Source organism: Podarcis filfolensis, assembly GCF_964270895.1.
Source record: "Podarcis filfolensis genome assembly, chromosome: Z".
Taxonomy (NCBI): domain Eukaryota; kingdom Metazoa; phylum Chordata; class Lepidosauria; order Squamata; family Lacertidae; genus Podarcis; species Podarcis filfolensis.
Window position 1 is genome coordinate 24,378,498 of NC_139617.1, and position 16,193 is coordinate 24,394,690.

Consider the following 16,193-nt stretch of genomic DNA (forward strand, 5'->3'; position numbering starts at 1 on the left):
AATTCTTGCAAATCAGGGATGGAGGAACTGTGCTCCTCCAGATGTTTGTTGGACCAACTGAAATCAGCCCCAGCCAATATACCTGATAGTCGGGGGTGATGGGAGTTGTAGTCCAGCAACATCTATAGAGGCCTGGCAGGGGCTGATGGGAGTTGTAGTCCAAAGTTCCTGCAAGGGACCAGGTTGTCAAAGGCTGCCCGGGGGATGGGGGGAGGTTTACTGTCCCTTTTACAAATGGCACCTTCCCAACCTATTCGTTTACTTTCAAAAACTGAATGTTTCTTGTTGGCGGGAAAATCTTTATTGGACCTTCTTCCAATAAAGTCTAATATTTGCACACTGGTATAAAACAGTGAAACACAAAATAGTCGAGCAGAGCAAACACAATAAAAAGTCAATAAAGCAATAAAATCAGAAGAGAAAGTGGGAGGAGAGACGATGAAAACCAACTGACATGCTGCACGTCCTGGACAAATCAAAATGTTTTTATTTGGCACCAACAAAACCCAACAAATTTGGCCTTAGGAGACTCGTGCAAAGGATTTTACAGCAACTGTAGTCCTAAATTAGCAGTGAGCTGGGAATTTCTCCAATTTCTTTTCAGCCATTCTCCAGTTGGGCCACATCCATGCTATACAATCAAAACACTATTATACCACTTTAACTGTAATGGATTCCCTCAAAGAATCTTGGGAGCTGTAGTTTGTTAAGAGTCTGCAGGATCTGACCAATGGTTCATCTTGTGCAGCATCCTGTTCTCAAGGGGCCAGCCAGACGCCTGTGAGAAACCCACAAGCAGAGGTACAATTCCCAGAGTTCTCTGGGAAGAGGGATTGATTGTTAAGCTACTCTGAGGGATTGTAGCTCTGAGTGATCAGAGACATGGTCTGGAATATCCCCCCAAAGGCAAAACTCTCCCTATGGCTAAGCTGTTCGTAGTGACTTAGCAAACTCTATTCTGGTTTAGGAACACAAGTTATAATTCACTGACAGACCTTTTCTTCATGTAGAATGAATGTACATACACGGCTTCACAATGGCAAGCTTCACTCCCAACCATCCCCATATATTCTCATTTATTTTATTTAGCAAAACCTATATACCACTTGGGACGCGGGTGGCACTGTGGGTTAAACCACAGAGCCTAGGGCTTGCCAATCAGAAGGTTGGCGGTTCGAATCCCTGTGACGGGGTGAGCTCCCGTTGCTTGGTCCCTGCTCCTGCCAACCTAGCAGTTCAAAAGCACATCAAAGTGCAAGTAGATAAATAGGTACCGCTCTGGCAGGAAGGTAAACGGTGTTTCCATGCGCTGCTCTGGTTCACCAGAAGCAGCTTAGTCATGCTGGCCACATGACGGGAAGCTGTACATCGGCTCCCTCGGCCAGAAAAGTGAGATGAGTGCCGCAACCCCAGAGTCGTCCGCGACTGGACCTAATGGTCAAAGGGACCTAATGGTCCCTTTATATACCACTTAATCAAAGAGTATCTCTGAGTGGCATACAAAAAATGGTGTAAAATGTTCATTCAAAATTAATAAAATCAGACTGATATATTATTAAATTCAGGACTTTGGCTCGGCCAGTAGAAAAATAGAAATAAAATGATTTGTTACTGTTTGTTCCTGGGACAAATTTAGGGTGTTGCTGGTAACATATAAAGCTTGCCAAAGCTTCTGACCACTTTATTTGAAGGATTTTCTTAGCATATATATTTGCCCACTCAGCCACCTTCAACTGCAAAACTGGCACTTTTACAAGTGTGATATAATATTCTGTGAGAAATACATATTTTAGTGTGGCAGCACAAGCTCTCTGGAACTCCCTGCTTATTGATATTAAGCAGGCAGCTTCTCTGGATTATTTTTGACGCCAGCAAAAGAAAAGGTGTTGGGTTTTTTTAGGCAAGACTACCTAGACACATAGGGCTCATCCACACTTCATTTTGTGCCCCTTTTCTAGGCAGACATTCATGGCTGCCAGATCTGTATCCAAGTGGTTTTGTTTTGGATTATTTTGGTCCTGGTGGTTTCCTGGCGGGGGGGGGGGGACAACATGTTTTACTACTGAATCAGAGCAGTGGCAATCAGATTTCCCACAGATTGCTGTTTGTTCCAATTCAGCGGTAAAATGCAGGTTTTCTCTGAGTGCCTCTGTGCACTGTGTAAATGCAAGGCTCTGGCACTGATTTTCCTTTTCATTTCTGCTAAGGCGATTGGAAGGCTCACTGAAGGATGAAAAGAAGAAGAAATTTGTGACTGGACAATGGTTCCATGAGGTGAAGGCCCAGCGCTTCCAGGAGGCATTGGAAGGCCCAGAACTACTCCGAGCATCGATTAAAAAGAAAAAGGGTAACTTTGACCGTAAGTACACAGTAGTAAGCCAGAGGCACGGTTCAGATGATCCTCTAAACCAGTGTTTCCCAAACTTCAGCTGGTTTTGGACTACAATTCCCATCATCCTTAGCTAAGCAGGACCACTAGTTAGGGATGATGGGAATTGTAGTCCAAAAACAGCAGGAGTTCCCCCATTTTGGGAAACCCTGCTCTAAAACATGGTTTGGATGGCAGAAAAACACCACAGCTCATGTCCTCCCTTCTCACACGTGTCTTACAGAAACTACCTTCATAATTTCTAAGTCCTGTTGTTGGAGCACTAGCCATTGTTTGTCATCATAGCAATCTGTGGTTAGGAAGCTTGCTAGGTATGTTACCTGTAAGTCACCTTGGGTCATTTTGAGAAAAGTGACTAAGAATGTAATAATGGTGACAATACTACTTTTATTATTATTACTATTATTATCAACATTATTATTTCTCTATTTATTGTTATGGCCAAAGAACCTCAAAACAACATACAGGAAGGTTTAAAACTCAAAGTGATGTTTTGAGCGCCTGAAGTTTGCTTCATTTGCAGCTCTAGAAACCCAAACACTTGGATAATGTTTTTGGGGTTTTGCTGGCCCCAAAAGTAGGAAAGAGGATGATGTATGTCGGGTTCCTTTAATCAAGATGGAAACAGTTATTCCTGCTTCTGCTCTCTCACCTATACCTTCCAGCTAAAATCCACATGCATTAACATTCATTCTCATATTCTGGCTGTGCTTTAGCACATGGAATATTTTTTGGAGTTTAGTCATTTGTATTTTCCAGTGGTGTAGTGGAGGCAGACCTTTTCCAGAATAGAGGTAGTGACATCTACCTCAGTGTCAGGGTAATTGACAGGCTCTCCTTGCTCTAGCACAAGAGTCAGCAACCTTTTGGCTGGTCCACCGTCCCTCAGACCATGTGGTGGGCTGGACTATATTTTGGGAAAAAAAATAAAAATGAACAAATTCCTATGCCCCACAAATAACCCAGAGATGCATTTTAAATAAAAGGACACATTCTACTTATGTAAAAACACGCTGATTCCCAGACTGTCCGCGGGCTGGATTGAGAAGGCGATTGGGCCGCATCCAGCCCCCAGGCCTTAGGTTGCCTACCCCTGCTCTAGCAAGTGAAAAAGGAGATAACAAGGCTTTCAAGTTTGTTTGCATCAGGTTAGCATATGGAAAGTCAGAGTGAGGAAAACAATCAAGCAGTAGCTGAGTACTTCAAGTTTTCTCCTTGATAGAGTTCCTGCTTTCACATGAGCAGGGTCAACACAACACTTTTTTTGCTAGATGATTTGCATTTCTAAATAAAAGCGAAAGGTGGCATTTCAGCTGGCTCAACATCTTTGATTAAAACTCAGTGTGTTTTGCAAGTTGTGCAGTCAGAAGTAAGCCCCAATGACTTCAGTGACTTTTATTTCCAGGAAACTAAGCATAAAACTGCAGTCATGGTGATCCTAATGAATAGGGTATACTACTTTGCCCTTAAACACTTTTGGGTGTGTGTAGGGATCAACACAGAACACATGAGCAATATTCAAGATGCTGGTGTATGAAGCCCTATACAGCATGCGACCAGGATACCTGACAGAATTATCTCTCACCTTGTATTGCCAGTCGATCACTGCATTCTACAGGCAAGGGCCTCCTGCAGATACCATCTTATCAGGAGGTCCATTACACAAAGTGTGGGAACTGGGCCTTTAGTGTGGTGGCACCTACCCTTTGGAGTTGCCTCTCCTTAAATATTAGACAGGTGCCATCTCTCTTGTCCTTTTGGAACCTAATGAAGACCATCCTCTTTCAACAAGCCTTTTAAGTTGAGGTGTTTCCCATTCTGCATCTGTATGGGAAGTGTGCTTTTAAGATGTTTTTAGTGTTTCTCTCTTGTTTGCTGCCCTGGGCTCCTTTGGGAGGAAGGGTGGGATATAAAATAGGCAGAGGGCCTTCTTGGTAGTGGTGCCCCTCCCTGTGGAACACCCTTCCATCAGATGTCAAGGAGATAATTAACTATATAACCTCTAGAAGATATCCGAAGGCAGCCTTGTATAGGGAAGTTTCAAAATGTTTATTTTTTATTATGTTTTTTATATGTTGGAAGCCGCCCAGAGTGGTTGGGGCAAGGCAGTCAGATAGGCAGGGTACAAGTGTTGTTGATGTTGTTGATGTTGTTGATGTTGTTGTTGTTGTTGTTGTTGTTGTTGTTGTTGTTGTTGTTGTTACTACTACTACTACTATTATACTGTTGCCTACATTTTTGGACTCCCTTTGGGATCATAGCTCTAGGGGCCATTAAAATGCACTTCAAAATTTACCACAAGTATTGTCACCTTATTGGATCTAAATATAATCTGTTTTGGATACCAGTGTAATAGAGAAGATGGATGATGATGATGATGATGATAATTATATTACAACATTTATATCCCACCTTTCCTTCAACGAACTCAAGATAGTTAGTATATGGTTCTCCCCTTTCTCATTTTATCTTCACAACAACCTTGTGAGATAGGCTAGGCCTAAATACAGTAACTGGCCTAGAAGAGCTTCCTGGCTGAGCAGGGATTTGAACTCTGGACTCCCATTGCCCTAGTCCAGAGCTCTAACCACTGAACCAAACTGTCCCTACTTCTGAGAGCAAAACAAGTGCAAGTGAATGTTCTTATAGAACACTGAAGGGGAACCATAATGTACTCTTCTGCGGCATTCTGGGGCCTTGCCTTTTTTCCAGGAAAAAAGAAAGAGGGGGGTTATTGCCTTGCACTTTGCTTGGAAATGCACAGCACTTTTTGAAATGGAACAAATCCGACCTGACGGAGCTTTTGTGAGGTAGATCATTAAATCTGGGCTTGAATCCACATCCCGCCAGCCTGAATTTGGCACTTTGCTATCAGGGTGCACTGGTGGGTAATAACACTTTGGGATGATTCATATGATCACAGAGGCAGGCCAATTAAGCCTTGGCTGAAATATTACAGGGCTGCTGAGCAATGTTGCCCAGCCTCCAGACGAATTCATTTTCTTTCTTTCTAGTGAGGATGGAACACAGTAGAATCTGAAAAAGGTTAGGTGTTGATTCCAGGAATCCAGAGCCTTACTAAGTACTCTGGAGGGAGGTTTTCAGGGAGGATACTACTTTTTGCCCTGTTCTCCCATAGCATATTGTGCACTGTGGGAATCTTGTCTACACATGCATGTACTTCTATTTTCCAGCATCTGTCTTCCCAATGAGGAAATGTGTGTCATTTATACTCCCCCTTCCCTCCAAGAAACTCGAGGAGAAGGCCTGTAGGAGTATTTCCTTTTGTAGGTTCTGACTCACAATAAAATAAAGTTCCTCTGAAGCCAGGGAGTTGTAGGCCTCTGCAGGAGAAATGCAGAGAGCAGAGACACCCCTTTTACATCGCCTTCATAGACCTGACAAAGGCCTATGACCTTGTCAGCCGAAAAAGACCATTCACACTGCTCAACAAGCTAGAGGGCCCACCTAAGCTCCACAAGAAGATTGTGTCCTTCCAGGAGAACATGCACAGCACCATCCATGATGACGTCCATTCATCCTCTGATGCCTTCCCTATAAAGAGCAGTGTTAAACAGGGCTATGTTCTCACCCCAATTCTCTTTGGCATATTCTTCTCCCTAGTGCTCTCCTATGCTTCAGCTCAATTGAAGATGGTATGTACTTTTCATTCAAGGAGCAACAGGGCATGTTTCTGGGCCATGACAAAAGTGTGGCGGGTCCTTATCCTTATTCTTTGCAGATGTTGCAGCCTTGACAGTGCACTCCAAGGAAGCCCTGCAGAGACTCATCAGCTGTTTTGCCCAAGTCTGCAGGGAGTTCAGTTTTACCTTCTGTCTGACAAAGACCAACATCTTGGGTCAGGACACTGCTAGCACTCCATGCATCAGCACTGGTGACCACACACTTGATGAGGTGGTAGATGATTTTGTCTTCTGTGGGTTTCATCATAACCAGCAACCCCTCCATTGATGATGAGTAGGACAAGCGTATTGGCAAGGCAGTTATGGCTATGGGTTGCCTCTCCAAAAGGGCATGAGAGAATGTGATGTTAATACTAATATGAAGGTCTACCAGGCTTGCGTGTTGAGCACCCTGCTTTATAGAAGTGAGTCATGGACAACTTATAACCATCAGAAGTGGTGCCTCAATGCCTTTCACATGTGCTGCATCAGGAGGATTTGAGGTATCACATGGCAGGACAGAGTTTCAAGAGATGTGCTCTCCAAAGCCCACAGTCCCATTATGTTCACACTCCTGTCAACCATGTCTACTCTGGCTTGGTCTTGTTGACAAAATAGAAGATGACAGGATCCCCAAAGACGTGCTCTACAGGGAACTGGCTGCTGGCACCAGGCCAAACTGGAAGACCAACTCTGCGTTACAAAGATGTCTGCAAGCATGGCATGAAGGCTGGCAACATTAACCCCACCGTATGGGAATCCCTTGCAGACAACCACAGTGCCTGGAGTCAGACAGGTTGTTCATCCATAGTGGTGACCAGAGGAGGAATGGCCATTGGAAGGAGCACAGAGAAAAGAAAGGTCATGGTGCATCTGGAGTAGTATAACCGGCCACCTTCATCTCCCCCAGCTGCAACAAAATATGTCTCTTCCGTATCCGTCTCTACAGCCACAGCAAGCGCTGTGACTCCAGCGATTTGACTTTCCTCCTTCATTGTTTCCTGAGACAAGATGGATGGCAACAACCTGGTATCACAGTGATGCTAGGTACTTAAAAGATCCAGAACTCAGCCCCATAGCACAAAGTTGCACATTTTACTTTTTACATAAAGATGCAAATTTAGACCGCTTCCTGGCTGGAGGTGGAGACAAATTCTGGCTTTTGCTGTCAGGGTTTACTTCAGAGCTATGGATTGACAACAGGATTTTCTGGATGTACACAGTATGTGAATTGAGCCCTCCACCCTACCTGCAATCTGTTGTCAACTGCTTCTTGTGTACATATGTGCTTACATACATAATAAAACTGAAATAAGTGTTGTCCAACATCTCACCTGACTTTTCTCACTCACTTTCACTCTCTCTCTCGCATATATAGTTCATTTGAGGGGGCCAGTTTGCATGGCCCTGGATCCAGCATGGATTAAAATCTAATAGAGGAGTCTATTTTTGAACTAGTGGAACAAGTTCCTTTGCAAGATAATGGCCGTAGCTTACCAGCTAAGTACTGTCATTAGTCCCTTCATCTAAGCAATTACTGTTGGTCTGAGCAATTAAGCGCCATAATCACAGGCTAATGGGTGGGCTTCACACACACACTCACCTGGCTGGTATATTGAAGTTCAGGGGCCAGTGTGTGGGTGTTAGCTGAGCTAGAAGCAGGTGGAAGCCATAGAGACAGAACTGTGTTTGATTTATGTTTGATTCCAAGGCTGAAACTATGAGAGAAGCAAGGCCCTCTTGGCGTGTTAATGCTGTGAGCCCCTCCATTGTAGGCTCAGTTTGTATGTATGTGTGTAAATAAACCATATATCCTAAAGATACCACAGTCTCCATTGACCCTCATTCCACGGAAACTGAACCCTGTGTAAATGCTTGGAACCCCTGGAATCTCTCACCTGTCAGAGATTGTGGTAGCAGGTAACAATCTCTCTCTCTCCCACTCCATCCAAGTATTGCACATACTTAAGGATATGTTTGTATTTTGCAATACATTCTGGACACAGTAATAGTGCATTAGTGATGAATATTCTGCTTTTGTTTGTTTTTTTATGCTTCCTCGGGGCAACCAGATTATTCCTGTTCAGAGAGGCCACAGCAAAACAAAAGTGGGACAAAACTAAACCCAACCATTTGTGTTATTAAAAGTTCTGAGAGTTGTTAGGAGATCCCTGTTCCCCTCAAAGAACTCCAATTCCCAGAGTGGTTTAATAATCAATTCCTTTTCCCAGGGACCTCTGGGAATTGTAGCACTGTTAGATGAATAGCAGCTTTGCCTAATATAGTGCATTTTACCCTAGAACATGCATTTCTGCACACATTATCTTGCTGGTGAACTGCAATCCAGTTCGCTAAACACAAATGTGTGCAGAACATCATAATTATGAAAAGGTATGCATCAAAATGAATATATGTGAAAACAACATACAAAAAGTGCATTATACTAGAGAAAATTTCTTGTATGTTAGGAGAAAGGAATGTAGAAATGTGTGTGACCTTTAGAAACAGATGCAGAAATGAGGCAAACCAAAACTGCTAATCCCTGACCTCAACATGTGGGTAGGTTGATGTGGGAATAGGTATTCATTCATTCCTTCAAGTACTCAGGTCCCAACCATGTTGTGCTCAGAAATGGACAGTTAGGCTGCATGAAAAGTTTCATTCAGATATTAAGTGTACTTAAAAGAAGTCATCCTGAACTTGTGCACGTTTAAATAGCTCAGCAGATAGGAATGTTGCTCTTTTCGAGGTCAATAGCATTTTCTTTGTCACATCACTGATAATAACCCAAAGGTCACTTGAAGGGATTTTACTGTCAAACTAAACTGCAGCAAACATTGCATTTGAATCCCCAGCCCTTCTCTTTGCCCAGTAGTACTATGGCATTTCATTTTTTTAACAAAACTTAACAGTTTTCATAGTAATTATAGACTTCTAGATTGTAAGACTAGAGTCTTAATTCATGAAACACTCTAAGCCAGAGTGTTTTCAACCTTTTTGAGTCCATGGCTCCCTTGACCAACTACATTCTTTCTGCAGCACCCCTGTGGGGATCAGGAGCCCAGTGATGTCACCCCTTGCCTGCAGAGCTGGCAGCCTCTCACCCATTTTTGAAACCCTCCTTTGTGAAGTGTTTCCTCAGCCTCTTCTCCTCTCCCCTCTCCTTGGGAGTCCTCCAGACAGCTGCTGCTGCCGCCCCTGGTCTCTGAGCTGCCTTGCCCTGCCACAAAGAGAGATGTCTCCTCACATTAACTTGCAGGGCCTGGGACTTGTCTGTCCATTCCCAACAGCAAGGGCTGGCAGACTAGCTGGCTGGGCTCCCTCTCCTGCTTGCTTGCTTACTTTGAGGCCGATTCAACTCCTGGCAACCAGCACCCCTTGGCCTGCGCAGAGGCACCATTCGCCTGGGGAGCTTGTAGCCAGGGCTGCTGCAACAAACAGCTGTGCAAGCTGTTTGGGAGGCAGAGACGCAAGAGGGCATTAGAGGAGGAAGGGAAGGGAAGAGGGATGGAGGCCCGTGTTGCCCGTGGCACCCCTGACCATCATTCAAGGCACCCCAGGGTGCCATGGCACACTGGTTGAAAACCACTGCTCTAAGCCAAACTTAGGTTTAATGAGACTGTGGGCAAGCATGCGGGCTTCCAGAGTAGATATTGCAGCCACTTTACTCCTTCTCCGTTCTTTTTGTTCCTATATGAATGTAGCCAAAGTTTAACTTAGCGTGATATCTAAACAAGGACCCATGGTTAAGCTCTCTCCTCACTAACTATGAGCTTGGATTTGCTCTTCCCAGGTATAAAAATAGTAGATTGAAATAATTAACCCTGGCTTATAAATGCAAGCTCCTCTCTTGGAGCTCGCATAGCCTTGCTAAGCTTGGGAGCATGGCCGCAGGGCTGGCTCAAGACATTTGGCTGCAGAAGGTGCCCAGCAGGTTGTTCAGTCTTACTTCATCACTGGCAATTGGGCAGGGTCTTCCACCCTGCGTGAGGAGAGCAGGCTAGTTTAGGAACCACATGGCACACCAGCTCTATCCTCTTACTATTTCACCACTGTTCCCTACATACTTTTAGAATTTGAAGTTGACAGAGCATAACAAAAATAATAAATGCAACTTGAATTACTTGGATTGATGCATCTCCGAAGTTCTACTGTTCATCAGGTCTTTGTTTCAACTGGATACTAAAATTGTTAAAGCGGTTATAGTTTTTGAAGAGCTGGACCTTTAACACAACAAAGAACTAAGCAAGTTAAACTGGTTGGGCAACAGTGAGCCAGAGTGTCACTTGCCGTTTCATTCTAGCTGTCTTCCTTCTATGATACTATTTCCTAAGGCAAGTTTAGTATACTGAAAGCACCTTCTTTAAACAAGCAAAATAGCTCGTGGAAATGCTTTTAGATACAAAACTTACCATAAAAGGAAAATCCTTCTCATCTCCAACCTGATATGCATTAAAGTTTTCTCAATGTGTTGCTGATCCACTGAATTGTGGGTGTTTTAGTTCTGTAATGATCCCAGGGAGGAAAGTTACAGTAAAGGACAAATATTGTGCAATGCAAGATCAGTGGCACCTTTTTGATTGGTGTGGTGTAACCCAGTCTAGACGCATTGAGTATTTACACAGGCGTGGGCTGACTTCAGTGTTTATGATTAGTTTTTATGATGTTTCATTGCTATTATTATTAGAACCACTAGCAACCTGCCCATTGTGTCTTGGAAAAGATGCAGAATAAGTACCGGTAATAAACAATATTATTATAAGCATAATAAATACACTGGTACCTCGAGTTACAAATGCCTCAGGTTACAAACACTTCAGGTTACAAACTCCACTGACCTGGAAGAGTTACCTCGAGTTGAGAACTTTGCCCCAGGATGAGAACAGAAATCTTGTGCCGGCGGTGCAGCGGCAGCAAGAGGCCCCATTAGCAAAAGGACGCCTCCAGTTAAGAACAGTTTCAGGTTAAGAACAGACCTCCTGGACAAATTAAGTTCATAACCAGAGGTACCACTGTTATAGCAATAAATCAAGTGTGCATTTTTGAACCTCTTAACTGGTAAGACATGGCTCAGGGGTTGGCAAGGTTTACCTTGCCTGGGCCGGTTGACTCCAGCAGAGATCCCTCTGTGGGCCGGATTGTGCATGCTTGCGAGTGCATGCGCCTGTGATTTCCAGTGTCTGCGTTTGCACAGACACAATTTCTGGCATCCGCATCTGCGCAGACGCGATTCCTGGCGCCGCGGAAGCGAGTCCCCCTGCCACGCTGCACCGGTTTAGCGCAGCACGCGGGGACTCGCCGAGCGGGCAGCTCGGTTTGGGCCTGGTTCGTGGGCCAGTTAAACGACCCCCGTGGGCCGCTTGTGGAATGGATTGCCAACCCCTGACATAGCTGAACTGAGTAAAGCACTCTTGCCAAAGAACATAGCAATTGCACCAATGCATTTAATTCAAGGTGTGCATCTTAGTGTTTAATGCCCTAAACGACTCCAGCCCCAAATGCCTTAAAGACCCCCTCCTTCCTTCCATATATCCTCTCAGGTGCTAAGATCGGTAGAGGAGGCCTTCTTGGTTGTTCCTCCATCCTCAGAAACTAAGAAGGTGGTGACCCAGGAAAGAGCATTCTCTGTGGGTGCCCCTAAGCTGTGGAAACCCCTTCTGACAGAGCTGCATTTGGTACCTTCATTTCACAGCTTTTGACCGTACTTCTCACTGGCTCTGCTTTGAACCCCAAGTGTTTCTGCCAGGCTGAAATCATAGAATCATAGAGTTGGAAGAGACCACAAGGGCCATCGAGTCCAACCCCCTGCCAAGCAGGAAATGTGTCCTTGAATTCTAATAATGCCTTTTGCTTGGTTGGGTGGAGGATAGAAAGTGGTGTGTGTGTGTGTGTGTGTGTGTGTGTGTGTGTGTGTGTAGTTCAATGGTAAAATTTACATGGATTGCTCTGCTCACTCTGGCCCCACCCACCACTAGCATGTGGCCCTCAGAAGGTTGCCCAGAGTGGAATGCGGCCCTCAGATTGAACAGTGTTTCCCACCCCTTTTCTACACACACTCTTCTCCATCCTCCTTCCAGGTAAACAAGAGTCCTAGGACCAGTTCTAGACAGGCAAAAACACTCAAGGAGGGCGTGCAGCAGGGTGGTTGAGGGGTGTGGCTGGGGAGGACAGGGTGTGTCCTGGGGAGAGTCCTGAGGGTCAGATGGAAAGCTTGGAGGTCCACATTTGGCTGAAGTTTCCCTACCCCTGGTCTACTGCCAAACATCCAGTTGGCACCTACCTGGGTAGTTTCGATGCCTCCATGCTCTCTTAAATATTTGTGTGAGCTGCATTGTTTTCCTTTCATCCGGTAGGTACAACACAAGTCCCAACTCATTGCTTCTTCCTGTGCCAGAGCAAACAAAGGGGGGGGTCCTCCTTTTATTAGCTCTCTTCGCCTCCTCCTGTATTTGCCAAGATCAGAAGACTTTGACTCAAAACAGGAAGTAGCTCCCTTAAAATCCTGGAGTGGATTAATTTCATTGCCACGTCCTGATTAGCTTTCAAGCTGGGTTTGTTAGCTTGCCACCCTGGGGAAAAGGGTGGTCTGTGTCTCTGGTTATGGCTAAACCCTGTAGGGCAGTTTTCACAAAGCTGATCTGCAAGGGCCATATGCTACCCACTCCCCAGTTGATATCTGTTCCCCCAATCACTGCTTCCTTGAACAAATAACTCCCCTGCTCCCCCAACACCAGCACATTCCTTCAGTCCTTTCAGCCATTGCTGTTCTTTTAAGCCTGAGCCATAGCTGGAACTAGGAGCTGTGTGCTTGGAGTTGGGTCAGAACCAGTGGGAGGGGGCAGAATCTATCACTACTCAGTACAGAGGAACTAAGCCAGGCTCAAAAACAAATAAAGTTCTACTCAGGAAGACCACAGTTGCTCAAGCAAGGTTCCAGCCAAGACAGGAAGTCTTATATAGTTTTCCCTGTCTAGAAGGTCCCAGTGGCCAGCCCAGGTGGGTAGGGCCAGTGCAGAGCCTAGAATACTTCACTATGTGGGAAGTTCCTCCAAACTTCAATACAGTGGTACCTCGGGTTACATCCGCTTCAGGTTACAGACTCCACTAACCCAGAAATAGTACCTCGGGTTAAGAACTTTGCTTCAGGATGAAAACAGAAATCGCGCGGCGGCGGCACAGCAGCAGCAGGAGGCCCCATTAGCTAAAGTGGTGCTTCAGGTTAAGAACAGTTTCAGGTTAAGAACAGACCTCCGGAAGGAATTAAGTACTTAACCAGAGGTACCACTGTATGGGGCAGTTGCTCACAGAATCCCAGTTCTAGCTCCAGAATCCTGGGAACTAGTTTGTTAAGGGTGCTGGGAATTGTAGCTCTGGGGATAAACGACAGCTCCCATGATTCTTGGGGGGAAGCCATGTGCCTTAGCTTGGCATTAATCATACAGAAAACACTTTCTTATGTAAAATACCACAGCCATCAACATTAAAAAATAATTGATTTAATCTCACTGACTCCTTTCTAACAGGTGAGAATAATGAACATATCCCAGAGAGTCCGAAAGACAGGAAATCATTCTTACTACCAGAAGCAACAGTTTTGCCTTCCGCTATCTCAGAAGAAGACAGGTAATATTAACAAAAGAGAACTACACACATGGAACTCATTGTCAACGAAAAATGTGACAGTCAAGGAATTGGTGTGATATTGCTTGTTGAGATTCTTATTCATACAGTTCCATCTGTATATGCGGCACTTCACTGACCATCAAGGTGCCCCAAGCACCTGCAATTTAAATATAGATGGGGAGGGAAGGAAGAAGACAACACAGAAAGTCAAAAGCAACAAGGGGTGTATGCTAGTCCAATGGTTCCCAAACTCCCCACCACCACCACACACACCCACCCCAACCACTTGAAAATTGTTGAGGGTCTTGGTGGACCACTTAATGGGTTTTGTTTTTTTTGCCTGCTGCAGCAATTGTGATGTGATGTGCTATATGTTGAATCATTTCAAAGTGTATATTATTATTATTATTATTACTACTACTATTACTATTACTATTAATTTAATTTGTTTACCACCCTTCATCCAAAGGCCCCAGGGCAGTTCACAACAGAAAAACACTAAATGAGAATACAAAATACGTAATAAAACAAAAACAAACCAATAACCCCCCCTCCCACAAGCACATTTAAAATTATTTCTTATATATTGTATTTTAGTTTGAATTCCATAGGATTCAAATGGGTAGGTTTTGTTCACATACATACACACTGCAGACTCCACAAATGAAGCAGTGGCCCATGGACCACAATTTGGGAACCCCTTTGCTAGCCAGTGAAATTACACATACTTAGAAAATGGAGACAATTGGCACCACATTGGTCTGAGAAGGTCCGAAATGGATCTGGCATCAGTGAGAACACCCAAAGAAGGCTTGCAGTTAAGGCCTTTCCCATAGGTCTCCACCAGAGGGTTGAAGCATTGAACTTCAGAGGCCAGCACTTCAAGACCCCCCAGTTGCCTGGCCTGGCAAGTCTGTTGTCATCTTGTATGGACAGCAGGAAAAGCTATTATGTATTAAATACATTAGGACCATCCTCTTTAACTGAACTGCCAGTGCCTATTGATAGCAAGTAAGGTATATTTAAAGCCCAGCGCTGTGGGTTAAACCACAGAGCCTAGGACTTGCTGATCAGAAGGTTGGTGGTTCGAATCCTCGTGACGGGGTGAGCCCCCATTGCTCGGTCCCTGCTCCTGCCAACCTAGCAGTTCAAAAGCACGTCATAGTGCAAGTAGATAAATAGGTACCACTCCGGCAGGAAGGTAAACGTTGTTTCTGTGCGCTGCTCTGGTTTGCCAGAAGCGGCTTGGTCATGCTGGCCACATGACCCGGAAGCTGTACGCTGGCTCCCTTGGCCAATAAAGCGAGATGAGCGCCGCAACCCGAGAGTCGGCCACGACTGGACCTAATGGTCAGGGGGACCTTTACCTATGACTCTGTTACTGGGATCCCCAATGGGGAGCACATGGGCACCACCATGTCCTCAGATACCCTATTTTGAGCCCACCAGGGCACCCTGTGCTACCCATTCATTTCTTTTTAAATGAAGGCTTTTGTGTTTGGTTGATGAGGGTGGTCCGTTTTGGGGTGAGGGCATGCCAGCCCTTTTTGGGGGAGGATGTAGTTTTGTCTGTTGTGTTTTTTGGTGGGGGTTCCTCAGCATCATTGGTGTTTCTTCTGTGAAGGGAGTATCTTGCACGTGTCCACAACAATTTCTCTGATTTCCAAATGTGCCCCTAGGCCCAGGAAGGGTGGATATCCTTGCTCTATCATATAAAGCTTTGCAATCAAGCACTATAGAAAACCTCCTCCTCCTAGCTTTGTTTTTGAAAGTCTTGCCATTTTTCCTGGCTATTCACAGTGAAATCGCCTCCTTAATTCATGCTCTGAACTTAAGTTTGAACCCTGCAGACTGTCAGGTCCTGTTTGCAGGCTTCCCAAAGGTTGGATACTGTGGGAACAGGATGCTGAACAGATGGGCCTTTGTCCTGATCCAGCCACAAGGCTCATGGTTTACTGTTCTGTTCAGAAGACATCTACCCATTGAAGACTTGGGGGATGGTCACAGCTACTTTCAGCTATTTAAAAGCTAAAAATAAACCATGCAAGGAATTTTCTGTTGATTGCTTCCCCATTTTGTCAATTGCAAATACAACAATTCCAACGAAATGTTAATCATTAAACAGGCACTAGCACCTGAGATGCCGAAACAGTTGGATGCCATTTGCCAAACTGTTTATTTAAGGCTGTAACTGCTTCCCTTTTGCAAATTGGGCTTTTTTGCCAGTTAGTGCAGGGTGAAGTATTTTGTAATCCAATCAGCTGATGGAGAAACATTGGGGGCCAGTCCTAATTTGACTATGTCTGGCCTCAAACAACTAGTCCAGACTGTTCCCTGCTAAGGAAGCAACTCCTTCGCATCTACTGCTCCCAAGATCCAAAACATTCCAAGAAGACAGACTGGAAGCAGAGTAAGGAACTATTTCACCAATGGCACTTAAAGTACTTATGAGCTATTGGTGTCTCTCTCTGTTTGTAAGACAGAAATGCAGTTTATAA

General features: G+C 44.8%; 1 protein-coding gene across 1 annotated transcript in view; it reads left to right on the forward strand.

The window, feature by feature from the left end:
- LOC310754217 (synaptotagmin-like protein 2) overlaps window positions 1-16,193 on the forward strand; it is a 58,051-nt gene that overhangs the window by 17,647 nt on the left and 24,211 nt on the right. The window contains exons 3-4 of the mRNA XM_083595872.1: window positions 2,208-2,359; window positions 13,596-13,695. Coding sequence (XP_083451998.1) covers window positions 2,208-2,359; window positions 13,596-13,695 — 252 coding nt within the window. The remainder of the gene's footprint in view (window positions 1-2,207; window positions 2,360-13,595; window positions 13,696-16,193) is intronic.